The following is a 27,459-nucleotide window of genomic DNA, read 5'->3' on the forward strand; positions in this document are numbered from 1 at the left end:
GAAGGTGTAATGTCAGGAACTGCATCGACCTGCAGAAGTAGCATGTGGTTTTTGAGATTATTGCTACAAGGTGTGTTTTGATGCTCAGTCAAGTAGTTGAGGAGCTACAACAGTAGCCGTGCACTAAGAAATCCCATGGACGGATCTTTTTTTCCGGTGCGTTTTACCTGAAGCTAACTGCTGGTCAGTTACCCTGGGATGACTTTATTTTACAGCTAGATAGGTTTGGGAGTTTGGGTTTGGTGTTTGGTGGGGGGGTTTTTTGGGGAGTGGGGGTGTTCTTGAGGTCACTGGAGCTGATGTAAGTTCATAATCTCAAACCAGTGGGTTGCCAGAATCTGGGAGGACATAAAGGGGAAATCCTGTTCTTCAGAACGATGCTGAGCGTTCTTGTGTCAGAGGGATTCTGGTGCAGCTGTTCTTGCGGTTGTCTGTCGTGAAGAATTGCTTTGTATCTGATGTTCATCGGAACGTGGTACTGAACTTTTAAGTCTGTATATGGGGGTTTCTTTCTGGTTTGTTTTAAATGTATCCATGGAACTACCAAAATGGTGGGTCGGTAATGGTTTGATTTCCCCTCCCCCCCCCCCCCCCCCATCTTCCCACATTGATTTTGCAATGGCATTGGGATGCATATTGCTCTCCCACTTGCTGCTGAGTGGCTGTTAGTGGTTTGCTGGGAAGGTTAGATACGCTGGTGAGAACTCCCCTCGCTTCAGAGGCAGCTTTGGACACTTGGTAACAGCCAGAGCCCCTTCCAGAAAAGTAACCGCTCAGTTAGTGATTGTTAGAAATAGGGAATGTAGTTTTGAGTTTCAGGTTTTCCTGTAACTGATCATGGGTGAAAAGAAAGTTTTTGTTTTGCTAACATCTTGATTTAGATTCTAAACTCTATGGCTTGCTGTAGACAGAGTGAGGTAAATTGTTGGTGAGCCCTGCTGGAACTGGGGGTGATGCACTGATTGTTTTTTACCTGAGAGCCTTCCTTTGTAGGAAATGTCAGTCCTAGCGCTGGGGTAGAAGGTGTCGCTGCATGATGGGGATAAAATGCCTGACTTGTGGGGGAGGCCAAATGCTCTTCTGGATTTTATTTCAAAATCCATCAGGCTATTAGCTATCCTGTCTTAAATCAGCCAGAATAGAATGGGCTCCATGTGACTCATTAAAAAAAAAAAACCCCAAACCAAACAACATATATTCTACAGCAGTAGGAGGACCTTGGTAGCTACGGGAAGTTGTATTGTCCGTGTTACGGAGGGAATGGCAGACCTGCAGGGAAGACTGCTGAGCCTGATGGGTACAAGTAACCTATAGCTATAGACCTTGGTGGGCTGAGAGGTAACTCAGACTCAACAGACAATGTGGCACCGAGCAGCCCCACCGTCGGTTTCAATCAGTGCAGCTGGAACTTCATCTGGGGGCTAAAGGAATCGATTTTGTAGTGTTCTACAATAGCTTGTGCTTTTCTGAGCAAGAGGGGTAAAATACATAGACAAGTTGATGCTTCAGGAAGAGGAGTTTTGCTTTTACCAGCCTTATTGTAAGAATTGTGGTCGCGTGAACCTCACGGCTGAGGTCAGAGGCTGTGCCCCCTCTGTGTGGGAATGCTGGCGTGGCTGAAGTGGGGGGTAAGGTTTTTCTGGATGGTGTGATTCAGATAGCGCATGTTTCAGGTTGCTGGAGGTTAAAGAAAATATCCCAAATTATTATCAAGCCTAGGTAATGGATGTGCAGGCGGGCTGCCGCTTCTAAGAAAGGGGGAAGAAGCTGGTGTGGAAAGATGGAAGGAACTCTTAAGCAGAATGCTGTTACATAGCTCCATTTGGTTGTGCCAGGTACAAAGGCTTATTTTGTATACTCGCTAGTTCGTGTTTTATGGGGGCATTGCAGAAGTAGACAAGAGTAAAGTTGATAGCTTGTTTATTTCCCATCTCACAAATGTATATGTAAACAGTCACACGCAAAGGTACACAAGTCTGGGTTCAGTATCACAAAGTACTTCGTTTGCACAGGCTGTACAACAGGGAGCTGCTTTGGTAGCAAAGTTGTGCAAAAGAAAAGCTTACTACGTGCAGAGAAGAGCGGCGTAGTTGCAGGAAGGAAAATGACAGGAGCGTTATGTAAAAAGAACAAGCAGCCTGTATTTTTTTCTAAACCCACCAGCGCTGCCAAAGCCATGGGATTTTAGTAGCTGCTTGTTAGGGAAACGTGGGAGGCACGGTGAGAAACGAAGTGTGGAGCGAGGCGTTAGTCCCAAGGCAGGGCGAGCGCGATGGCTGGTGGCTGGGAGGAGCGTCCCTTGGCCCCTCAGCCGGAGCCGTGTGGCTGTGGCCACCAAGGCAGGTGAAACCCAGGTCGCCCCTCGGCAGGAACATGCAGGGTGCGTTCTGGCTTCTGTCCGTGCTTGTGGGTGCCTCCCTGCGCTGGCGTCGCTCTGAGCGTGTCTCTGCTGCTTCCAAGATCGGTTCCCTTCCTGCGCTATTGAACTGCATGAGCAGTGCTGCATCTTCAGGAAGTTGGAACAGTCTGAAAACACCTCTGATTTTTTCAGTTAATTTCTATCCATTAGCACAGCTGCTCTTCTTTAACCCATTACTTACCTGAAGACCTGATCCTGCCACTTTGCTTAGGCTGGGAGCTCTGGGGACAGGGACTTTCTCCCGGTAGGCTGGTATGGGACATCCGAGTTGGAACCTGGTGATGGTGCCGATGTGGTTCTGCTGCTTGGTGGTGCCGTGTCCTGGTGACTCTGGCCGAAAACCCGAGTAGCAGCAGGTACAGGCTGAGGCTCCCGTGGCTGGGTGAAGTGTGAAGCGCTCCCTGCATAAAGCTTCGGGGCTTGTGCTGCTGCGGTCGCTGTCCGCAGGTATTGCAATGCCGTAACCCTCGTGGGCAGGTACATGGGGAAACTTGGCGTGAGGATTTAAACCAGTTGAAGTAAGAACAGCACAATGAGAAACCAGTGCTTGCTGGAAGCTGTACCACCTCACAGACGCTGACAAAGTTCTTGAGCAGTCGGTGTGGCAAGGGGTACAATACTTGTTCAAAAGCCTGGTATTTAAAAATCAGCGGCAGGATTGATAATATTTAATTCTGCTGTTACATGAACATGTGCTTCCACTGCAGTAAATCTGGAGAAGCACAGCCTGATGTTCTGACATACTGCAAAAGATCAAAGGCCTTTTTATTAAGAAAGCTAATTTCTGTCATTCTGGCATCCCAATAAATGTAGTGTTTTCAGTCTGAAGCCAGGATCTCTTGGAATGGCTGCTACTTGTGGATGCCTCAGCTGGGAGCGGTCCCGCTCAGCGCCGGGAGGCCTGGCTCTCGGATGGTTCCAGGAGGCCACTTGGACACCCACGCAGGTGGTCTGCACAGCCCGGGCTTCGCACGGCAGCCTGACACACGGGTTTTGCAGAGCAGCATCCTGGGCAGCTGGAATTACCCGCAGCAAGGCAAGGGGCTAGGGCAGCGGAGACAGGGCTCCTCCTCACCCTGCGCCCCACGGCTCCTAAGGTAAAGGCAGCCTCCAGCTCCGTGGAAACAGAGCTATTTGTTATTTTGTTTTAGTACAAAGACAGTTTGTGCTGCTTTTGATGCTATCTAAATGTGGAGCGTAGGCATTTTTCTAGTCTATGCACCCACCTTTTCTGACTCGGTTGTTCTAAACTAATAGCTCAAAACAGAGGGCCTTTTTTGTTAGTGTTTTGTTAGAACAGATACTAGATTGTTTAGCAGCCACTGGTTCTCTTAATTTTACTGATAGCTTCAGCAAATTGTTCTTCTGAATGGTTCATATGCTTTACATAAGTCTGTGTCTTACTTGTCCAGGTGAATCTGGGCAGGTTTACTCATTAAGAATCAGGGCTGTCCTAAACAGGTAGCTACAGAGTGAGGGGAACAAATAGTGCCAAAATCCCTAAAAAAACCCACCAAAAACCAAAAAAAACCAAACAAAAACCAAAACAAAACCCCAACCACCCCTGGATTGAGTAGTCTTGTCCTCTTTATATAACTCAATGCAGAAGTATTTGTCGGAGTAGTTTAGGTAAGTTCTACCCTGAAATCCGGAATGATTGGTGCTGTTCAGACCCAGGTCAGGAGCTTCCGTTTGTTTTGCATCTCTGGCCACGCAGAAGGTTTGTCTCCAGAGGAGTGGGTACTGAAGTCTCACATCTCTGCTTATTCATGTTTCAAATGGATTCTTGTGAGTCTGGTGAGATTGTGGTGTTCGGTAAGCTCAGAAAGCTTGACAGAAGCTGTACTTGACCTGTTGTTCATATGCCAGGCAAACCCTTTATTACGAGTTTACATTGTGACTGTGTGAATCTACGTACTGTGTACATCAGTGCTTTCTGTCCTACACACGCATTCTCCCCGATACTTCTAAATGGCAGTACAATGTGAGGAGCCACTCAAAATCCAGGTGCCAGGGTGAAGAGGCGGGGAAATTGTGTTGGTTATTCTGTTACCGCTGTCTAACACATACAATTTACCATTTAATCAGTAACAGGAGATGAGGTGACTTCTTATTTAACACCCATGGAGGTTACACGTGATCCGATACACAGTTTGTTCAGGAGTTAATAGGTGGTGTGGTGAGAGAATCGGGAAGTAGTGCTGGGTGGAAGGTGAAGGATGGCGCTGCTTGCTGAGCGCTGCCAGATGTACACAGCGGTCTGGGGCCGGGCCGGTGCGTGGGTAGGTGCGCTCAGCAAAGTGGGTTTGATCCTTACCTGTCAGCGTCGCGCTGTAACTCCGTCTACTGCGTTACAAGATTTCCGCCTCCTTCAGTGTGATCAGCTTTTGTACCTGATTTCAGTCTTGCATAGGGGATCGGATCCTAGCTCCAAATGTTTCTTGCAAGACTAGAATCCCAACTGAAGACACTTTTTAGGAAGAGTACCGACAGTCAAGCAGAGAATGTATTTCTCTCTACCAGAAAGTAGTAACTTTTCATTGACTGTTTGGCCAGAGAAGTCTGTTTTGTCACTTAAAAAGATTTCTATAAAAAGTTTCTCTCTATAAATCCTTTGTGTGCACTGGTCAGATATGAAGTTGTGGAAGAGGTGATAAATAATCTGATAAACAACTCTATGTGTATTTACTGTTCAGAGTATTGCTACACAGATAGTACTAGCCAATTCTTGCATGTGTTTTAGCAGGGGAGGGCAGGGTTATTATTTTTTTTCATTGGCCTTCAAAGCTGCTGCACCTCAGAGTACTGTGCCGCTGTCGCCCTGTGTTGTTCAGTAGACTGGGTCGGGGCGGTAGGGGAGGGTAGGTAGATGCACAGTTGCGTTTATAAAGCAACATACAAATGAAAAACAGAAGTTGCAGCAAGAGAAGCTTCCAAAAGGTGTAAGAACATATTTCCATGATGGGGACAGTGAGGTATGAACAGGGAGCTGAAGAGGTCCGAGCACACGTGGATAGCAGCTGGGTGAGACCATGAGAAACCTGTTGCAGCTTCACGGCTGGTCTTGCTTTGAGGGTGCCGTGGGGTGGTCCGAGGGCCCTTCCAGCCTAGGTTCACTGGGCCCATCCAGCGTTCCTCCCCCACTAACTACAAAGCTGAGAAACTCAGAAAATTGATCGCTGCTGTGCCAACAGATACTATTATTTTTTTTCTTCCTGGCCAATCAAAATAAACACGCCATGGATAAGGAAAGGAGGGTGCAGACACTGGGGTAAACACAACAGTGACAACTGCCTGCTGCTACCGATGGGTGCTGGCTGAGCCCGTGCTGGCAGGGGCAGCGCAGCGGGGTAATTCAGCGCTGTGGGTGCTGTGCCAGCCCACGGGTGCGTTGCTGTGCTCAGCGTGAGTGCAGCAGGGGTGATTCAGTGCTATGGGTGCTGTGCCACCCTGCTGGCGGCTTGCTCTTGGGGCGAGCACAGCCGTGCAGCAAGCACGGGGTGGTTCACATATGTGAGCATGTGTGGGCAAAGGCTTAAGCTTGTTGGGGGGGTGGATGCTGTTGCAAAAGGCTGTTACGCTGGTATTTGTGTAGCTGGGGGGGACTGGGAGCAGCCCTGAGGACCACCGGTTGCCACGTCTGGGTTAGCTCAGTAGAGCTGCTGTCCTCGCCCTGCCGGGGGAGCAGGGCAGGCACCAGGGCTGCAGCCTGTGGCAGCTGGCGGAGGCTGTGCTGTGGGCAGGCAGCTCTTCCCAGCGGTTAGACTGGGGGGGTGGGGCGGGGGGGGGAGATGTCCAAACCATGCAATGCTCAGGGCACCGGGGTGCTCCGTAAGCTGGCACGGGTCTGTGAGGTGTCACTGCTCATTGTGGTCCCTGGCAAGAGGTAGTGCAGCCCGAGCTCAGTGGCTTCTTGCAGAGCCTGATTATTTTCTTTACCTTTTTTTTTTTTTTTTTTTTTTGGTTAGCCCCCACACCCCCCAAGTATCGACACCCTGTCCTCTTGTGCAGAGAACAGATGTTCTGTATTTTAGTTCAGGTTGAGAGACCTGACTGTCCAAAGCCCTTCGTGTTGGCTGCTGAGAGCTCAGCTGCGCTGGGCTCTGGCTGGCGTGAGGGGTGAGGGCAGCGCCGAGCGGGAGGTAACGTGCGGTGAGGGTGGGTGCAGGGGCGGTTTGTCCCTCGCCCCATTGCAGTGACCCACACCTGTCTGTGCAGCGTTTGAAGGCCGTTCTGCAGTTCCCACTGGCTCAGTTTCCCAGCGGCTACGTGCCGTTAGAGAGGCGTCTCTGACGAATGCCAGACAAATGCAGTGGGCAGCATTTCAAGGCACTGCTTCCAGTTTGGTGACCCCCGCTTTCCTCTGTTCCTTGGGGTGACACAGGGGGAAGGGGAAGTGCCAGACCTTCCATGGGCAGACATCTCTTGTGCTTCTGCATGAGAGGGAAGGGTTAGGGGGCATTGTTGGGTTTTGGTTGCCATTCTCTGTAGCAGCATATTGCACAGTGATGTGACAGCTGGTTCTGCCTGGGAGAAGAGCATGGGGGTAGGTGTTTGCCCAGGAAGAAGGGCAGGGGCGTAGGCTGGGCAGGTCCCGGGAGGACCCATGGGTTCTCTTTACATTTGTACTTCTTCACGCTTCCTGGTACTCCTTAATTCTATGTTGCTCAAAGTGGGCTTGAGCATCCCCTGCACTTTTCTGATGTTTCCTAGACACGTGTTTTAAGTAACTAGCGGGAATTTGGGAACTGGTGACTTCCTAACCTTGATCAGTGTCCTAAGTGATCAGCACGTCTCCAGTACGGTCTCTGCTTCACCAGTCTTCCACCCCAAGGATGGCTTGGAGGATAACCTAGCACGGCTTCTACTGATCAGTGGTCACTTCTGGAGTGCAAGAGCAGAATCCCTACAGTGACTTTGAAGAGAAACAAGTTCACACAGACATGTTGGAGACAAACACAGGCTGAGAGTCACTTTTACAAGTTTCTTTATGAAATTAAATGTTACCCCTGGTCTGGGGGAAAGATATAGTGCAAGAATGACTTTGTACATGCTACTGAATTCAGATATCCCTGGATGACCAGACTTTGGTCAGCTACAGCATCAACAAACACTGGATTTCTGAGCTCTGCGGGCAGTTAATGCTCACTCACACTAGCGTCGTTGGAATGAGCTGGCGTCTTCCTTCCACTGTCACAGGATGTCTCCTAAGCTAAGGAATTCAGTCAGTATGGCTTCTAACTCTCACTATGGTAAGGCAAATCTTTCCTTTCCTTTTGCTAACCAAGGTTTAAATTCTTTTTGGCCACAGTTTGAAACTTGGGTACTTAATGTGAGGCTCCTAATGCCAAATCTAGGCCTTTTTAAAGTGGCTTTCCATCTTTTTAAAGGTGGCAAAGACCTGTCGTAATACCCCTTGAATGGAGGGTCTGTGGGAGTTTGCATAACAATCATCTTTCAGAGTTGAACTGTAGACTCTGACTTCTGGGAGCTAGGTTTGCAAATATTGACCTTTCTTTAAAAAAAAAAAAATAGACAAAACAGGCATCAAGTTAACAACATCTGACAAGAACAATTACAGACTTACAAAATACACAGTTCTGATTTTTACCATAAATAAACACATTACAAACGATGAGCATTTTCATTGGCCAGGAAATATGGCAGAATGATGGAGAGATGAGAATCTAAGGAATTGAGTACGGTATTAATTAGGCACACTTTTCTCTAACTTGCGTAACTCAAACCCACTAGAGAGATTCTTGAACTTTACTCATGCTGCAGGTTGATTGGCACAGTTTAAAGTACTATCTAGTTCATCATCAGTGGTGTTGAACTAAAGGGAAGGAAAAGGTCACAGTGCGATACTCACTGTTGGCTGAGTGCCTGCCAAGGCTAACTGAATGAGTGAGGCGGTGGAGGAGGATCGTGTCTCTGAGAAACGTGGGGAGTGGGGGTGGGCAGAGAGCAGAAGGGTTTATCCCTCCACAGAAAATGTATCGTGTCAATGACTCTGAACTGTTTGGAGCGTGTCAGTGGGCAGGAAGCCAGCAGGTGTATCAGCCACTGTCCCCTCTGACAGCTGCCAGACAGCAGCAGTGTTCGCAGCGGGAAGAAAGTACAGCTGACAAGCGAAATCTTTTTAGGTGAAACATGTCAGGCTCCCTCCCGTGATCTCTTCCTGGAAGTTTGCCTCTTGGGCGCTGTGCAAGGCTGGCTCATTGGGACTGGCACAAGTGCACACGTGTGTGCAAGCACACGCACGCAGCGTCTCACCTCGGAGCCAGTGCAGTCAGTCGGTCTGCAAAATAAATAGGGAAGGCCGGAGCACGTGTGCCATCCTCTGTAAACAAAGGATTGGAAGAACCTGGGCTCCACCTCCCAGGACTGACGGATAAAGTGCTTTCTCGAAAGGGGTTCAGGCACAAACACGGGGCTGCCCTTATTTCCGGAAGGGCGTCAGCCTGCTGATGTTCTGCCAGAAGTTCGAGGGCTTGCGCTTGGGCTCTGCCAGCATGAAGACTTGTTGCTGAGGGAGCGTGGTAGGCAGGGTGGGATGCTTCTGACGCATCAGAAAGTCATAGTATGGCCTGGTGACAGCTGCGGCGAGAAGGAGATGGGGAAGCATGTTAGTTGAGCACAGCTCCCTTCCCCACACCCTGCCCAGTCCTTGTTAAAGCTGCAGGGGAGTCAGCGGGGTTTGCCTTAGTATGACCCTTGGTTTCGGCACTGCTGGGGGGGATCAGCTTTGCTGTGGAAGGCCCAGCAATGTGAAGCGTAACTGACAGGTGTTCTGTCAGCACAACAGCAGGGCTAAACAGCTGTAGCTCATCATTAGTGACAAACTTCACCTCTGCCTTTGGCAGTTTTGGGAGAAGCAGCTGCTGTGCATGTGCCTGTCTTGCCTCTTACAACTTCCTGCGGTGGATTTCAGAGTTGTAATGGTCAGTGCCTAGCCTGCGGACAGGGCTGGCTTAGGGGGTCTCCTTTACTGTGTCACCCCTAGGGCTTGGCTCTGTTAGAGAGGTCTGGCCTCCTTCCAAACTTCCCTGTTTGCAGCCAAGTCTTACATCTGACTTTGAAATTCAGCCAAGCTTGCTTTCTGGAGACTGGGCTGGGATTTACTTGCTGGCTGGTACCACCAAGAGGAAGCGGTGGCCTGTCTGTGGGTCCAGGGGGAAAGCAAGTGACACCTGTCCCTCTGGATATAAAGAGGTGTGACGGCATCATGAAATAAGGTAGCAGGAATCTTCAGCTGGCAGCACGGTGGGCACAGGAACCTCTTGAGCACACGCTCCCCTGGCTGCTGCTAAGTCTTCCTTGTCTTCAGGGTTCAACGTGGAGCTCTGTCAATGCGCGTGGTACCTACCTGTGGTGTTCTGCCAGAAATACAGGTTTCAAAGCGTCTTCCCAAGCAGGAATAGTCCCTGCTGCAGCGACCTTTAGGACCCTCTTTGCACCATGGGGGTTACTACAAAACTTAATCTTGTCTTTTCACAAAGGGCGTACCGCACTGCTTGGAGAGCCTGGCTTCTAAGGCGAGCCTGTGAACTAGCCCTTGAGCAGGAGCTGCTGGTTTGTATGTAACCGTGGCACCCGGCACCGTGCTCGGCAATCAGGTGTGAAGCAGCTTTCCTGTAGTTATGAATTGTTTCCTGACTCCAGCTGTCTGAATCTGCCAGGAACAATACTGCAGATTGTCACATCAGAGCTCACCATCTGGCTTTCTCAAGAATTAATGCCACTTCATTGGAAGTGCTCCCATATAGTAAATATAGACACATGCACACACACACACGGTTCTAGCAGCATTTATGTGTTCAGGTGTGACTTACCCTTAGGCTTCCCAGTATGGTGCTGCTTGCTGGCATTCAGCATTGCCTGCTTTTTCTGCACCTCTGTGATTGAAAAACCTTGAAGATAAAATAGGAGTTTGTCAGCAGCAGGTCACCATTTTATATCTCATGGAAGACACTGGCACAGAGAGCAAGGGAAATACGGTGGCAGGAATATGCCTGAGGTGAGAGGTCACAAGCTAAAATTACTCCCAAAGCTGGAAGGGGCACGTACTGCTCCCCCCAGCTTGCGCTGCGCTGCACAGCCCTCCCTACCTCTCATGCAGGGTTTACTGCCTGCGCTTTGCTGGGTGAAGAAGCTGCCAGCCAGGCCTGCTGTGGCTCAAATATCATTAGATCACAGGTCTGAATTAAGCAGTATTTAGACAAAACAATTAAAACCCTCTTTTACAATGAGAACCCTTGACTGAACGTGTTTTTTACAGATATTGCCAAGCTGGGGACTCACACTGTACTGCAAAATAATGGAAGCTGTATGTAAGTATTGACTATTTGGTCAGCCCTGCCTGAACTCATGAAAGACACATCAGCCTCCCTGAGGACATACTGCAGTGTCTGCTCACAGTGGTTTGCATTTTTTTTTTTTTTCAATTGCACAGATTCATCCAGGATGTGCAATTCAGCAGCCCAGAGCTGGACTGGAGCACGGACTTGCTTCCCTGCCCTTTCATTCCCATGCATTGGCTGGTGGTTAAAAAAAAAACAAACAAGAAACAAAAAAAACACCCTCAACACCCATCGAAAGACCACTGGCTCACAACACTGCTCTTCCTATACCTGTCTCTTGGTCGAGCTGAACCTGTCTTCTTTCATTCTCAAATGCCTTCAGCCAGCGCTGTTTCTGCTCAGGCTTTTTTGCACAGAATAAGTGGACTTCCTCAGTGTCTCGGCAGTGCAATTTAAATGCATTTTTCACGCTAATATTGAAGTCCTTGTCCTTCCCATCTTCTACATCCAGTATTTCCATATCATCCATATTGATCCGACTCTTATAATACAAGATGTCCCGGCGCAAAAGATCCTGTAAGAGAGATCACACAGACTCATACAAATGTTACTGTTCCCTGTCCCATCCCTTCCTTAAGCATTCATATTCTTTGGTACGATGCAGCATTTAATCTTTGTGGCAGTCATTACAGTCCTGTAAGAAAAAAATGATACAGGATTTGACTCTATGAAATTGCAAAGCACTGAGCTCCTGTTGACACCATTGGCAGCAAGGGGAGGAATTGCATGGTTTCTTCAGTGGTGGGGTCAGGGTAGGCTGGCATCCGTCATTGGGGAATATCAGCTGCCCTGAGAAGCTCTGAATGAGAAGCAAGCTTGTGTTGGTACACATGATCCCAAATCCTCATTAAGCGTGTGTCAAAAAATAGTATTGGAATCCTGCAGTCCCAGTTAGAAAGCCAAAAAAAATATCCTAATTAGCTTTTGATTTTTGTGTTGACAACAAAAAGTAAACTTGAGCGCAGTGATAAAACAGTGAGGGTTTCATGCCTTAGTTACCTGTAGCTACCTGTATGCCATGGATTATGCAAAAAAAATGGCATGTTCAGTGCTGAAATTCCAATGAAAGATACCTTTCATTTGCTCTACCAAGGAAGACTGATCACTTGGGTTATGAAAAATAGCATGGTCTGTACTTACATGTGATGTTAATATGGTGTTAGCGACTGTCAAGGCCCACAGCTCTTCATCAAAGCTGCATATATATATAATATATATATTATATATAATATAATATATATATTATATATATAATATAATATAATAATAATCTCATGTCGAAGTGCAGTTGAAAAAAAACAAACGTATTTAAAAGAAAATGGGTGACAGTGCTCATACTTGAGCACACATACAGCACACAAACCCATACACTAACCCTAGAAGCAGCGCAGTGCTTCCCTTTTGCTGTAAGAATTAGGCCAGTAGATGGTTTCTGTAGCTTATTGCTGTGGTCAGGTGATGTCAGAGGAAACAATGCAACGAATGCGCGTAGAAATCTCTGTGCCAGAAGCATATATGATGCTAGTAAGTATTAAGGAAGCAAACAGGTAAAGAGAGAGTTTGCTCAAATGCTTTAGTGCTGTGACAGACAGCATTCCTGCCTGGCTAGTGAGGTTACCTTCTTGCAGCAGACGAGCTGGTGATCGAAGAGGAAGAACATCCTCTGTTGGCTCTTGGCTTGAGGGTGGGAGATTTTGGTTAATTCCCCAGAATAGATGAGTTCTGAGCTTCTGACCAGGACATCTTCACCCTGAAAACAGCACAAAGAACAGGTGGGTCTCAGCCATCTGAAAACGGGGGAGAAGAAATAAGCCCACAGTCTCATAAGAGAACCTCAGCCTGGCTGAGGGGCCTGGGTGGCCTGAATTCCTGCTGATGAAACTTCTGGGAATGAGAGGGAGCTGCTGGGCTGGAGGACAGTCCTTGTCGCATCAGGGAGACACTGTGCCCCTCGCACCCGGGGAATGGGAACTGAATTTGATAAGAACAGTGTGGTAAATGAAAAAGATCTCCTTTTCCAGGCAGTCTGCTCAGGGCAGCTGATCCATCCCTGACATTAAAGGAGGCACGTAAGCGGAGAGCTGACAACGTAGCCTGACATCCTTGGGAGGGAGACAGTCTGGTTTTATTGAGTGTAGGATTTAGAAAATTAGTGGGTTTGCTTCTTTTACTAATTTTTTGTTTTAATGAGTCTACACGAAACCTTGGCTTCCTTTGTCACTACATCAGAGCTTGCCTTTCTGCAAGAATAATGTGGCTATTGAGCATTAAGGGGCAGTTCTGCCCATTGGGAGCATTTGAAATCACTCAAGATAAAATGGGGGGCAAAAGGAAAACAACAGGATTTCACTAACCTACGCACTCATTTTATTCTGCAAGGAAAATGGGAAAGCAGAAATCTCGGGGAGCATGCAAAGGCAGCTGGTGTAGCTGTTACGCACTAGAACATTTCTGTTGTACTAAAAGATTGTATCTGTCTAAATAAAAGAACGAACACACACAAAGAGGGGCAGCTGACCTGAGGCAGGGCTAGACTGTAATCCTTACGAAAATCCTGCTGTAGACAGAAGCTGTTGCAGGGGGAGAAGAGGGGCAACGCAGAACGTTCAATTCATGGCGAAAGTAAGTCTCTTACCTCCCAGTCTTCTATCGAACTCTGCCACTGAGCAATTTTGTCAATGTTCTCCAGCCGCCGCTTTCTCTCATTGATGAGCCGAGCAACGTTCTTCATGGCATTTAAGGCAGCTTCGACGTCTTTAAAATCCCTACAGTAGGGCAGAAGTGTTAGGCATGACAAAATGACGTGTGCTTATTGTACCTACGCTCCAAAGGAGTGCAGTCGGGCTCGGCCTAGGGCTGGAGAGCAGAAAACACGAGTTCCACTTGCGGTTCTGTCCCAGCTGGTTTCTGCTGGAAGTCAGAGGTACAGGTTTCAGACACATGCTGGCTTAGAGGCCCAGATTACAGTCTTGTAACAAATCCAGGCCCGGTGTGTGGAAGGGAAGGGGGTAAGCAAGCAAGTTCAGCCACAGAGGTGTAAATACAAGTTGCTGGAAGAATCTCCAGGGCTTTCCAAGCCTTGGGTGTTTTCTGCAACATAATGCAATATATTCATAATGCACCACTTGCATACAGGGACTGAGTCTGCCATGCATAGGTAAGGCAGATCAGCAATAACTGGCTTCATTTCAGGTAGGTTTTACCTGGAAGGGTGAGACAGAAGCTGATCTACCCTCCCCCACAAACCATCTGCTGCCACCAGCTACTTCTGAGTTTAAGTAGCTGGGAAGGAGCTGTTCTGCACAACTCGTTTCCAACATAATTTCCCAAACATCTGTGTACTGCATCGAGAAGCTTTCTGTTCAGAGGTCGGCTTCAGAACATCATGCTTATAAATCTAGTAAGACATGCTTAAAACCATTCTGTGAAATATCAGTGCTGCACTTAGGAAGGTAAAATTAAGTCAAGCCACAATGGACCAGTATCAACACTTTTAAGACAGATTTTTCATGTTTTATTTCTGTAGCTAATTATTTCAGATGCTTGATTAAGTGACATAGTTATTTGAGCCAAGGGCAGTGCCTTTACTGAGCAATGGATTTGGAGGCTTCAGAGCTGGTGCTGAAGTGGCCAGTGTGCATGGCCTGACGGCTGTAGGCCATGACTTCCTGCTGGTGAAGCACTGGGCAAAGCGCATGACTGCTACACAGCCCTGACATGCTGTGGGGTAGTGACATGGGCATTTTGGGGTATATTCAACCAGTGCTTTTGGAGGCAAAGTTTTCAACACCACCATTAGAAACAAATTTTAACTCCAAAGTACGTATGTGCTGGTGCCAGAAATATGTGGGCCAAATGAAATAGAAAAGTACCATTATAAGGTGAACCTTGCAAGTCCAGATCTGTAACAGACAGGAAAACCCAGTGCTACTTTAATGAAAAATTATGTATTTGATAGAAAAATACTTTTTTCCCCCCTGGTTTCTACAAGGTAACACAGAAGAACCATGGTATCGGCTGCTCTTGGCAAGCGACCCTCCTCCATACACAATTCTGCATTAGTCCTTTTCCATGAGACCAGTCTCGCTCCTTCCCTCCCCACCGTGCTGACCTACCTGTGCTGGGGGTTGGTGTATTTGAGCAGTTCAGCCAGTTGCAGTGGGTATTTGCAGATTTTCTGCACAGGAGTCAGCAGAAACCCATCCAGTGAGATGTCAATCATCTTCTGCAGCAGGCGGCAGGCTTCGAAGAAGTAGACGTACTTGTTAACTTTGGCGAGGCGGGACAGCTCCATGCAGGCGTTGGGGTGGTTGTTGCAGTATTCAGAGTATATCTGAAACTCTGTTTGCTGCAAGGGAAACGAAATGATTTACTGTCCGTGTTCCTGAGGGTGATGGCTTGCCTCAGACTGCTGTGTGTGAGTTCCCAGTGCAGGTCCTGCTCGAGTATCACATGGGGCTGTTCAGTAATTTGTATCCTGCCCAAACTTTGAAGCCCAGAGACCTGAAGCAGGGGTTGGGCAGGGTATATTACAAATTACAGGATGTGCTGCTTATCTGTAAGAGCAAGACATTTCCATGTATTCTGGCCTGTGCTCAGCTGCATGTTTGTAATGGTCGAAATCAGCCATTGCTGATCCTGCACTGACCCGAAAATGCCACAGCTGTAAACTCAGGTCCAGCACAGTATTTTGGAATCTTCCCACATTTTTGCCTCGAGGAGCACTGTCTGGCAGGGAGTATAGTGCTCAGACACTGAGGCACCTTTGTAAGTGTTCTTTCCACAGCCACAAGAGCTAGAGGATGTTGCGTTGGGAGGTGGGTAGTGGTTGGACAGGGTAGGGGGTAGCATTTAATTTGGTTCGGTGGGATTTTTTAAACAGAGCTTCAATTCAGTTAGATCGGTTTCTAAATCCTTTGGCTTAATCCACGCTCAGCTACCCCTTTCCCACAAAGTCAAATTTACTTACATATTCCAAGAAGCATGAGCCAACCTCACTCAAATGTGGGTGGTCTTTGTTGAATTTCTTCTCTAGTGCTTTAACAAATTTCTTCTGGCACCTGTAGATGTCCTCAATATTCCCAAAGATTGTCTTCAGCTGTTCTTCTGTAAACATGTCGGCTCTTTTGCGGCACTGCTTAATATAACCCTAGGAGGAAAACAAATGGGAAAACTTGGTGGGCATTTGCTCTGTGGCCTTTGGTTATCGACAGAAAACTCCGTGAACTGTAGTCAGCTGTACACTGGGTTCCTGTACCCCCTTCCTGCATAGCTGCTTCCATGTTCTAGCTATGATTTCCTCTGATAACTACCCAAAACATGGTGGAAACAGAAACTCAGCCACAGTTACATCATCACTGCCTTAGAGGATACTGTAATCCACACTTGGGAGTCCCATGGCAGCTTTCCCTCCTGTGAAACCCACCTTTGTCTGTCTGCAGGCTACTGGGTGTTCTGACCCCAGCGCTGATCCACTGATGGGTTTAGACCAATTAAATCCAGTTGTGGATCTGGTTTGGATGCTTGTATTAGGAAATGCCTGGTTGACTCAAGGGAGGAGGAGTGCACAAAGGACATGGGGGGGACACTGCAGGAGGAAAGGCCTGTCTGGTAAGTGTGTGCTGCTTTCCCCCAGCTGGCTTTCCTGGAAGGCACTACGTTTTTGTGTCATTTCAGTGAAGAACTATGTTCCTGCAAAACCCTCACCAATTACCTTCGTTTGCCCCGGTGTACCGGGTCTCTTTTAGAAGAGGTGTCGCAATGTTCAGCATATTTGCAATTGAAAGACCTAATTGGCTGAAAATCCCCCAGTTGTTTTGATCTGAGCATGACTTGCCTGAAGGCTGGGGTTGCTGATTATATTACCACAGAACATGTATTAAAGAGGACAGCAATGCTAGACATTTGCTTTTTCTCTGGCTTGGCAAATTCAATCAATTCCATTTAATCAGAGCCCAAGTGGGTGCTCCAAATACAGAGGGATTTGGGATATTACTGTAATGAATTGTCTTCTGTTTTCTGAGCATGCAGTGCCATTTATCAGAACAAGCTCTGGTGGAAATAGTCTCATTTTCAGAAAAGTTACTTGCTTAGGGTCTCTCTTTGGGCAAGAATGGGGCATATTCTGTTACCCTTCAAACAAGTTCTTACGTTCGCTTCCCCCTTTTTTCCATTACCTCACAAATGTCCTTCAGATGCTTGATGTAGTCTCTCTCTGTGCTTATGATCTCATTGATGACGTTGGTCCTCATTTGGTCTTTAGTGGTCTGCCCCATCCCAAAACGGCGGGTGCTGCTGCAGGAGTCGTCCTCTTTGCCACCCTCTACCTTCAGGGGGTAATCTTCCATGGGTTCATCCTGGTTTACTCGCAGCTGTGCCGGACACACAAGATGTTCACCGTTTGTATTGCTGAACACAGCTCTCCCAGGGAAAAGAAGCGTGGGCAGCTGACTGAATGGCAGAAGAGTACTGTGCTAGGGTGAGGAGTGACAAGGGCTGCTGTGTGTATATTACCTGTAAACATATTTTCCCTGGGGGGAAGCTAAGGCCAGATAGTTTGGGGAGGGTACTTTCCAGCTGCTCCCACTGTGTGACATGGGTGGCTTTAAGCAGGCATCTCTTGTGGACAGAAATCACAGGAATGATCTGGAGTCTTCCAGGAAGAATACATACAAAGTCAGGACAGAAACGGTTTATCAAGTGAACTCTGCTTAGGTACGTGTGAGGAGACACTTAGGGAGAGAGGGGGGAAAGCAGCAAACAGTTGCTTTTTGATACAGCTGTATTGCTGTACTCGTACGATGAATAACAGATGGACGCTCAGTATCTGCTTCCCCAAGATTATTTAAAGAGAATTTGTGAATATAGAAGCAGATAGACGCCAGCGGGCGTACTGTGCGGTAAGGAGCAGCACTAGTTACTGGGCTGTTGGCGCCCATCAGATGGCAGCGCAGCACGGGCAGAAGCACCGGCGTGCGCAGGCACGGCGCCCTGCAGGCTGCACCCCGCAGCCAGGGCCCGGAGGTAACAGCGGCCGCTTGACGGTGCCTTTCACTTCCGAGCTTTCTCTTCTGTAGCAGTACTGTAGCGGTCAGAGTGCCCCTGGGAGTATTTTGTACACAACTCGAATGATCAGTTCCAGCACAGAAGTGAAAAACACTGAAGCAGGAACATGCGTAACTACAACTAGTACAATTGCACAGAACTGTAGTTTCTTCTAGGCAGGATTACTTACCACTTGATACAGATATAGCTACATATAAAAACCCAGAGCATACTCGTATCCCTTTGCCAACACTGGCATAGATCACATTTACTCACTCTTTACAGTTGGAGAAGCCCTGACGATGTGCAATCCTGGTTCTCCTTCACTGTGAGCAGAACAACACTGGTGAGTCTTAAACTCGGAGCCTGGCCTGAAACTGGTGTGGAGTAACTGAGAGACCTGCACATCATGCAAGTCTGCCAACATACCGGCCTTCCCGGCAGTAAGTTGAGACCCAGCGGTAATTAGCAGGGAAGCTTCACTCAGATGCCTGTGTAAGTGTTGTAATTACTCTGATAAAAGAACTTGTTACTCTGTATCCCTAATGGCTAGCAGTAGTCTCCTGAAATCTTACCACAGATTTTTGCCAGCCAGTACAACAATTCAATGTAGCGGTAACACAAAAGAAAAAAAGGCCTGTGTTTTGACTATGAAAAAAAGCAGTTCTGTCCCCGCCGGTGCTGAGAGTTTGGTTCTAGTAATCTCACTTGCAAAAACATGCACCATTTGTAAGTTACCCAGGTGAGACTGTCTGCTGCAATCTATAACAAAGCATTTCAAAATTTACACAGCACTATCTGCCTCAATTCTCGAAGGACTTTTGCTACAGACAGGGGATCACCTTGTATCACCTCCTTTCATGCTTCACCTGGTTTTGGGTCACTGTGATCTGAAGTGACCTGGATAAAGAGCTAAAGGGCTGAGAATCTGCCCTGAGGCACCTAATTGCTTTTGCAGTACTGAGGAGCCTGCCCTGAAGTGGTGAAAGCTGGGTCAGGCATCCACACCGACAGTCACAGCCCAAAGAAAGGAAAAAAGATGCTCCTCACAGCAGGAAAGTGCACAGCGGTTACCCAGACTCTTATCTTACCCCCAACTTGCACAGAGAATTCAGGTGTGTTTCAGACTGCTCTGTTGGAATTTAATCCAACCTCTGTTCTATATAGCTGTTTCTACATGGCCTTTGTAGCTGGCCTCGAGGGAGAGCCTTGACCCACAAGCCTTGGCCCAAAAGCATCAAGTGTTTCCTATCTTCCCTCATCAGTTGTCCCACATGACCTCCAAGACATTTTTTGTGGTTTTCTCCACCATTTTTAAATCCCTGGAATACAGTGCCATGTGGCAGCCCAGCAGCCTGACATTGTTAAAACTCCAGGGATAAGAGCAGGTGTATGAGTGAGTCAGGTGGGACATGGCATTGCACTGGACCCAGCACCAGGTGGAGAAAACTAAATTTGGTGCCATGCTCATCCCATACTGTCTGAGGTGGACACTAGAGGGAAGACCTCTGCCTGCTGCATCTGGGATTCCTCATGGAGGGTGTTTGTTGCTCGCTCCTGAAGGGCATGCTGTGTGCTTGGGCACAAACTAGCCGATATACGTATATGTAAGCAGGAGCCCAGGCTAAAACCACCATGCAGGGCAGTTCCCCAGCTGGCACAACTCACATTAGCTCCAGGAGTCTGGAACTGAACCACCCTTGCCCTGATTTACTCATGTAAAGAGGGACCTTCTCCACACTGGTGGCAGTTCAGCCCAATGTACCGCAGCCATGCGCAGAGGAATAGTAACAAGGCACATTGAGCCAACTATCTCTAGCAGTGACAGTGCTGAGGAGTCACTACAGAACATGAAACCAGCAGAAAAAGAACAAGCGCTTGCTACTAATGGAGAGGCATAAAGAAATATCAAACTCTTACCCGTACAAAGCTGGCTGGAAACCAGCCTTCGCTGTCCAGAATCCTCCCCCACCACCACTCCTTGTTGGTAGCATCCATTACTTCAATGACATCGCCAGCCTTGAATCCCAGCTCTTGGTCATCCATCGTGACATGGTCCCAGAGGGCTTCTGCGTACACCACGCTGCCATCACTGATCAGCTGTGGACAGAGTAAGTCAAACTGTCAGCTTCCTCCAAGAAAGCAGCGCAGTCTGCCGACGTGGCTGCAGCTTTTGCAACACTGCTGCTGAGCCAAACAAGTGTTGATAACTGTTGACTCCCCCTGAGCAATGTGAAAAGGAGTTGGTGCTAGTCTGGGAGTTCCTTCAACTGACCTTGCTCTTGACAGCATTTATTCAGAATCACTTGGTCACAAGTATGTTTACTACCATAAAGAACATCATTTTGATGCTCTGGAATTTCTTACTGGTGACTTTGCCACAGCAACCAAACAAGGCTCAGTGGTACACTGTGGGTGGAAGATGCTCTTGTGCTGCCCTGTTTTGGAAAGCCTTGGAATAAACCCTTGAGCATTAATATTCAGAAACATACTTAGAGCAGAAGGTATTCTGAGGCCTCAGAGCTAGTCTAGGATGGATAGAGCCTTAAGTCTTCAAGGTGGTTAAACTTAGCACTTAAGCTGCTTAAAATAAGTCTCCTAGAGAATTTAAGTAATTATACAGAGGGACAATGGTTATTTACTACATGTTCCATAGAGGGCCTACTCTACAAAAAAACAAAAACAAAACACTCCCAACAATTAAAAAAAAAACCATAAAAAAACCACCCCAGCCTATATGGCTAGAGGCTGTGAGGGGCTCTTGAACATAGTGATGATTTTGTCTGTATGTGCCTAATGCCATTTTCAACCACTCACACCTTAGCTATTGTGTAGCTAAGTAAAGTTACGGTGGTGGTGTTGTGACCTGGTCCCGCTGGCCGTTACAACAGCAGCGCCTGCCTGATGCCCACAGGTCTTATCAAGTCAGAGTCTTCTTTGAATTTCAACAACTACATAGTACATGCACAGACTTCTCGGGGCCTGAGCACAACTGAGAATATCTGAACGCCGAGGATTTCCCCAAGAAGGCAAAGTGTATACTGGAGTCCTGCAAAAAAGGACTTAGCCATTCTGGAGTGGAAGTGAAGCCCTGTTTTTCTCCAGGAAGATGGTGCAATGATAAATTCTGGGAAGACAAGAGGAAGAACAGTCTATGAGGCACAAGGGAGAAAGAAAAAAACTGTACAAAACCCACTGCCCATGGTGTACCTGACAGCGTTGCAGCAGTATTGCCACAGCCACATAATGCACATGTCATCCATGCTGGGCACCTAGACTGCTCGGTCACACAGTAAGCTATCTGCTGCTCTGCGTTACTGTTTTTGCCCCTCTCCAAAGAAGAAAGATGCGTGTTGTAAAAGAACGTCAAGATAATGGTGGATACAGTAAATCAGGAGAGAGTTAACGAGGCATTAGAAAGAAAATTCAAATGCAGTCTGCCTTTGGATAGCAAATGCCCCTTCACTGAACCAGAAACAGCTTAATGCAGTGTTTCCATTCTGACAAAAATATGATGGGGAAAGGAGAGGATGAGAGGCTTCCTCCACTCATACATAGCGTGTTGGTGCTCCCCACACTGTCTTTTCTCCGCTGCCCTCCACTGCATCACCACAGGGCTGGGTGCATCCTTATGGCAGGCTTCTGCTCTTCACAGAGCTGAGCAGTCACTGCGGTGAGGCTCAGCAAGCAGGGACTGTAAGGGACACGCTGCTGTCATCAGCTGCCAGTGGCACGATGGGAAAATAATCCAGGCATCGTAAACAGTCCCTCACTAGTCTAAGCTCTTATAGCAAGGGCAGCCTTTGACAAGGCAAGTAGAGAAGTAGTATCATTAGTCTCTGAAAACCACACATCAAGAGATAGTAGCAATGAATACACCGTACAGCAGAAGCAGCTATGCCCAGTCAAATGGCAGGTATTTGTCCAAATGAGCTGCGGAGGGAAACAATATTTGGGCTTGACAATTAATGCATACAGCTGTTAGAGCTGTGTGTATCTCAGTGGAGGTAGGGGATGGAGATCCATGTGGCAGCAAAGGCACAAGGGTTACTGATGTGTTGGAAACTACAGAAGTGCCTGAGAATGGTCACACAGGAGTTAGAGCTTCTCCCCCAAAAAAGGTGGCGGCACCAAGGAAGCGCACCTGCCCCAGTGCATGCAGCGTGGGCAGCAACCAGGAGGAGCTGGGAGCCATTGTGCAGCAGGAAAACCATGATATAGTTGCCATCATGGAAACATGGTGGGATGCCTCGCACAACTGGAGTGCTGCAATGGGTGGCTGAAAACTCCTGAGAAGGGACAGGCAAGGAATGAGAGGCAGTGGGGCAGCGCTGTGTGTTAGGGAGTGTTTTGGCTGTAGAGCTTGACGATGGTGACAATAGGGTTCAGTGATTATGGGTAAGAGCCTGGGGAAGGCCAACAAGGCAGATATCGTGGTGGGAGTCTGTTACAGACCACCCCACCAGGGTGAAGAGGCAGAAAAAATAGCTCCCGGCCGGGCCGGGGGGGCTCTGCGCGGGGTCAGGAGCTGGGGGGCGGCCGGGCCAGGGAGCGGTGGGGAATGGAGTCACATCCCGCTGGCGCCGGGCACACGGGGGGTTCCCCAGGGCTCAGCGCCGGGGCCCGTCCTGCTGCGTGTCTGCACCGCCGGGCTGGGCGAGGGGAGCGAGTGCCCCCTCAGTCAGGGCAGGGGGCACCCAGCTGGGGGGGGCTGAGCTGCTGGGGGGCAGGGGGCTCTGCGGGGGGGCTGGGCAGGCCGGGCTGCAGGCAGGTCGGGCTCGGGCTCTTCTCCCACATAACAAGGAGCAAACAGCCTCAGGTTGTGCCAGGGGAGGTTTAGGTTGGATATTGGGAAAAAAAAAAAATTCACTGAAAGGGTGGTCAGGCATCGGGACAGGCTGCCCAGAGAGGTGGTGGAGTCACCACCCCTGGAGGTGTTTCAAAGACGTGTAGATGTGGCACTTAGGGACGTGGTTTAGTGGTGGGCTTGGCAGTGCTGGGCTTGGAGTTGGAATGAACAATCTTAAAGGTCCTTTCTAACCTAAATTATTCTGTGCTTTTTATGCATATTTCACTTAACAGGCACGTTGCATATAGTTTGACATGCTTGAAGCATACTCAGCATTATGAGTAAAGCCCTCATTCATATTTTTGAAACACTTGTAGGCTTTGTCAGGCTTCCAGAAAGTTAGATGTTTTAACTTTCTAACAGAAAGCGGTGAAAACTACAGTAGAGAGCAGACATAAAAAGTGTATGTTTTTCTAAAATCAGCTATCAGACTTCAGTTAGAGAAAGAATGGCTGGATGTTAGCTACTGTCCGAGAAGAGCTCTGCTGCTGCTTTGAGCAGTCTGCCTGTGCACCACCCATCTGTTTGCTTTAGCAATCCGAATGCAGTGACGAGTGACCGTGTGGACCACAAGCTGAGCCCAGCTCTACCCTTCTGCAGGGAGAAGAGAGGAGTGACAGGGTGATGGGGTGGCTGGAGCTGAGCATCTGGCCACCCCTACAGAGAGGAGCTGATTAAATATGCTGCTCTCAGGCAGAGTGCTGGGGAGTCACCTGCTCCTAGGTAAGCCCTACCAGCAGGTCACGCTGGAACGGCTGCCGTACCGTGCGGAGTTGTGACCCTGTGTGTCAGGGATGGCTGCTGCTCAGGAAATGGGCATATGATACTAAATCTTTGGGAAGGGTGGCACTCAGCAGGCTTTTCAACATACAAATTGTGAGCAGCACATAAAGAATGTGGCTCTTTTTGGGATAAAATACCTTTGCTGCGTGCTTAAACATGCCACTCTGAATCAGTGCTCTGAGTATGATGTGGTAGCTGGTGCACACGCCGTGACCATGACCAGAGAGACTAAGGAGGACCTCCTTAGCATTTTGATGATCACACAAGCAGACCACTGATGTGAAGGCATTGATACCTTACAGTACCAAGCTGTCAGATCTCAGTATCTTGATGAGAAGACAAGACCAAGCCTGACCTAGCTTTAACAGCATGTTAGGGTTGATACATCCAGCTCACAAGGGGGCAGAGCCACATGGTTCTTCTCAGAGTCACTGAAATCCATGGGGTTGACTAGTGAATCCTCAGCTGGTATTTTAATCCATCCACTAATATTAGTATCTTAAATTTTCCCTATTCAACAACATCCCTTCTGTGACTATGATTTGCCAAATGTAGCAAGTCACAACTTCTTGGTCACCAGCCTGGCCAAGTAGGCGCAGGCAAGTAGACAAGCCACTACCCATGGCCAGTTCTCGTGCAAAGGAGGAACTGAAAACACACCTGAAATACAGGCCGGGGTTTGATTAACTAACACCATGTTTGTAGGGAGGAATGATCAATATGGAATAAAGCAAGAAATAAAGAGTAAAAAAACACTTTAGAGATGCTTTGGATTGTCTCAGTTAATTTAGTAGAGCAGCACTTGAAACATCTCCATGACTGCAGGCTGACAGGCTCTGCCTGGTCTCCCTGCACTGCTTCAGTCTGTGCTCGTTACCTGGGGGTGGGCAGGGGAGCAGGCGCTAACGTGAAGTGTTTAATGATCACCATGCTCAGTGCTCATTTTTCTATTAGTCCTCAGTCTGTACCAGCCTGTACCTTATACTATTTTTTTCAATTGCGTCCAGCCCAATTCCTAGGCTGATACAGACATACCAGATACACCCAGTCTAACAGTCCCTTTCCCAAGGCAAATACTGAAGGGTAGCTCTGAGCCAGGACTGAAGTTTCCATGGCACAGAAACACCTACAGTACTGCATGCCACTGCAGCAAGCAGAGCTGCTCCAGCTGGGGGAATGCAGTATCCTCTCCAAGGACCATACTGTTACTGGGGACGCTATGACTCCCTATCCCAGGAAGGATAACACACACCAGCAGATAAAAAAGCTTTCTGCAAAATGCATTGGAGCATAGCACAATCAACCAGCTATATTGAGAGAGCTGCCTATCTTCTAGAGAAACATGTATTAAAGGGAATGCTCACCATTTCAAAGCATGGCAGCTCCTCCGCTCAAAAGGCTCATCTTACCACTGGTTTTGATCTTTGCAATTAAAGCAAAGTTTGAAAAACAACTATTAATTTCCATATGAAACAATATTTACGTGCTGGCTTTGTATTATCAAGGGCAACTCAGTACATGTTCTTGAAAAGCCCCAAAAACTAGTCTCTAGAAGAGAAACATTAGAAGGCAGAGAGTGCAAACCCAGCCACCCTACAGCTGCTCTAGCTCCTGCAGCTGGCAGCAGTGAAAACAAACAAAAATTGGCTCTTTTTCTTTATTTATAACAACATTTAAGTTTTTAGACAGCAGTGTTTGCAACCCAAAGGCAGTACTAACACTGATGCTTTGAAACTGAAATCGACTGCAGCTCTAATATTGCATTGGCATTTCTGTGCAGCTGCAGCTGCATTCCCCAACCGCCCGTGCAGCTGCAGCCTCACGGCACATTCACAAACAGGGAGGCTAAGGGAGGGCGCCAGTAAAGCACTGCTTGTGCAGGTTGCTCAACTTATGACAGAGAGATGGAGGGGCGAGGATTGCTGCATTACTCCTCCACACAATGTCCATGCGCAGGCTACCAAAGAGGAGAGACAGCCAGGGCAATTTGCACATAGCTGCCCCAAAATAAGTCTGTTGCATGTGGGCAAATAGATGTGGCATGCAAAGGCCCGCGTCTATGGGCTTGTTTGCATTCCAGCCACTCAGTCCCTGTTCTTCTCAGGCTGGACACCTTGACATAATTACCGTGTATGTCCTGGTCTTGTTCTGACAGGAGCTCCAGGCAATATTAACAGAGATAAAAGATCTTGACAACTTACAGAAGGAGGGATGAAGACGCCTTTAGGAAATATTTATCTTTGAGCTACTCTGTTCCATTTGAATAAAATTTGAATAGCTTTCTCTTGATGATGCCAAGTATGTTGGATCATATTGAGCTCAAAAAACGAACCCAGAAGCATCAGAAGATAGTGGGAACAGGGCAGTTCAGGGAGAAGGTGCAGATAAAATGGAATTTACTTTTCAGCTCTGTGACCCTGAAACAGACACCTTCCATGGAGAGCACCTGAACCCAAGCCCTTCCTGGTGAACTGAAATGGTTGCTCTGAAGACTGTGCTCATCGCTCAGCCCCCCAAGAACTTGCCAGTGGCAGACTGAAGCTGAACTGGGTCAGCACAGCAAACATTTAAACCCTGCAGCGGTCCTGACCCCAGAAGCAAAGCCCCCCCAGCCCCAGTTCCTTCACCCATCACTGCTTCCAGAGTTCCCTTCTGCCTTCTGTCATGCAAAGTGCAGCAGAGGAGTTAAAGAAAAAAAATTATTTCCACTCTTGCCCCAAAGTAGTACTTCATTCACACAAATGCTTATTTTTCCTGAACGTGGGTAGAAGCCAGCTAGCCTCTCCCTTGAGCTGAACCCACAAAATAGTTTTCAAGTCGTCCTGACAGCTTGCTTCCTCTCAAAACTTTTAACTTCACTGTTTAATGATGGGCAACTGAGATGAAATTTATCTCATACAGCTTCTGTCATCTGAACAGCAGGCATTTAGTCTGAACGAGTTATCTTGATTGTCTTTACGGAGCATCTCCCCTTTGTGGAGAAAGACAGGCACCCCAGGGAAGGGTTTGCTTTAGGCGTATACCTTATTATGATGAATTAACCAAGCCCCTGGGGGTCCTGTCTCCCTTCACTGCCAGGGAGGAATTTGGGCTAGTCTTGCTAGACTAGACTTGCTGCCTGGCTGCAGGGTGCCAGAACCACTGACACAACTCCACAGCCACAGTGAACACTTCATTGCTTCCTGCTGCTGCTCTGTCTACATACTTCAGGGTAACACAAGCCCTCCTTGCCACAGCATCACACCAGACATGCCCCCACAAGGGCAGCGGGTTGCATTCATTGCTTCAGAAGCACAGACCGGAACACCATGCCCCCAGTCAAGCCATGCCCTCGGCATTTGTTGCCCCTTTGCCTACTGTGTCAGCTGCATATTTTTTCAGCACAGATTTTTGAGTACTGATTAAGGATAGTGGAGGACTCAGACATTTACCAAACACTGCAGATCTCCATTCAAAATACTTTAATTTGACAGTGATTCTCCTTAACAAATCTGAGATGTCAGTCAACCAAGATCTGACCCCAGTTAAGTGTGCTACACTGATACTCTGTAGTGCTGCTTTTTTAATCAGTGCCTGTAGTCAAACTCCCCATGTGACATCTAGTACAGCTGCCTCCATTTACCAAACATTCAAAATTTGTCATCTCATTTATTTGATAAGAACTGTTTTCCACAAAACCATTCTGACTGGCATTAATTACATTATTCCCTTTTATTTATATCATCTGAGTCCTGATTCCCCCTTAGAAGTGGTTTAAACAGATGGGAAGAGGAGGAGGGTCCCCCCGCAGCAGGCAAGGAGAAGCTTTGAAAGCTCCCTTTATCAAGTGCTACAGGAGGAGGGAAGCAACTCTTGTAGAAAGCGAAGGAGGCAGAGCTCTGCTGTGTGAAAAGTACAGCGTGAGAAAGCATGCCAGGTGCAGGTCCATCTGAGTCCAATTAAATATGATTTTTCAAATTCCAGAGTGATGCAAGAAGTTCTCAGCTCTTCACCTAAGATAC

General features: G+C 47.9%; 1 protein-coding gene and 1 long non-coding RNA gene across 7 annotated transcripts in view; one reads left to right on the forward strand and one right to left on the reverse strand.

Annotated features, from left to right (window-relative positions):
* Nucleotides 1-6,382: 6,382 nt before the first annotated feature.
* The window catches only part of ARHGEF4 (Rho guanine nucleotide exchange factor 4), a 229,055-nt gene continuing 207,978 nt past the window's right edge, over nucleotides 6,383-27,459 (reverse strand). For 3 of the 6 annotated variants that reach the window (XM_037406133.1, XM_037406135.1, XM_037406134.1), the window contains 9 exons: nucleotides 19,747-19,926; nucleotides 16,959-17,153; nucleotides 15,752-15,931; nucleotides 14,898-15,130; nucleotides 13,418-13,547; nucleotides 12,401-12,532; nucleotides 11,053-11,296; nucleotides 10,255-10,332; nucleotides 6,383-9,019 (listed from right to left, as the gene is read on the reverse strand). In XM_037406133.1, coding sequence (XP_037262030.1) covers nucleotides 8,862-9,019; nucleotides 10,255-10,332; nucleotides 11,053-11,296; nucleotides 12,401-12,532; nucleotides 13,418-13,547; nucleotides 14,898-15,130; nucleotides 15,752-15,931; nucleotides 16,959-17,153; nucleotides 19,747-19,926 — 1,530 coding nt within the window. In that variant the 3' untranslated portion in view covers nucleotides 6,383-8,861. The remainder of the gene's footprint in view (nucleotides 9,020-10,254; nucleotides 10,333-11,052; nucleotides 11,297-12,400; nucleotides 12,533-13,417; nucleotides 13,548-14,897; nucleotides 15,131-15,751; nucleotides 15,932-16,958; nucleotides 17,154-19,746; nucleotides 19,927-27,459) is intronic. The other 3 variants (XM_037406136.1, XM_037406138.1, XM_037406137.1) reach the window with 1 other exon arrangement.
* LOC119156436 lies at nucleotides 7,588-11,046 on the forward strand. The gene is made up of 3 exons (XR_005107136.1): nucleotides 7,588-7,671; nucleotides 10,701-10,752; nucleotides 10,875-11,046. It is a non-coding gene; the product is annotated as an uncharacterized LOC119156436 (long non-coding RNA).

Source organism: Falco rusticolus, chromosome 13 (genome assembly GCF_015220075.1).
Source record: "Falco rusticolus isolate bFalRus1 chromosome 13, bFalRus1.pri, whole genome shotgun sequence".
NCBI lineage: Eukaryota > Metazoa > Chordata > Aves > Falconiformes > Falconidae > Falco > Falco rusticolus.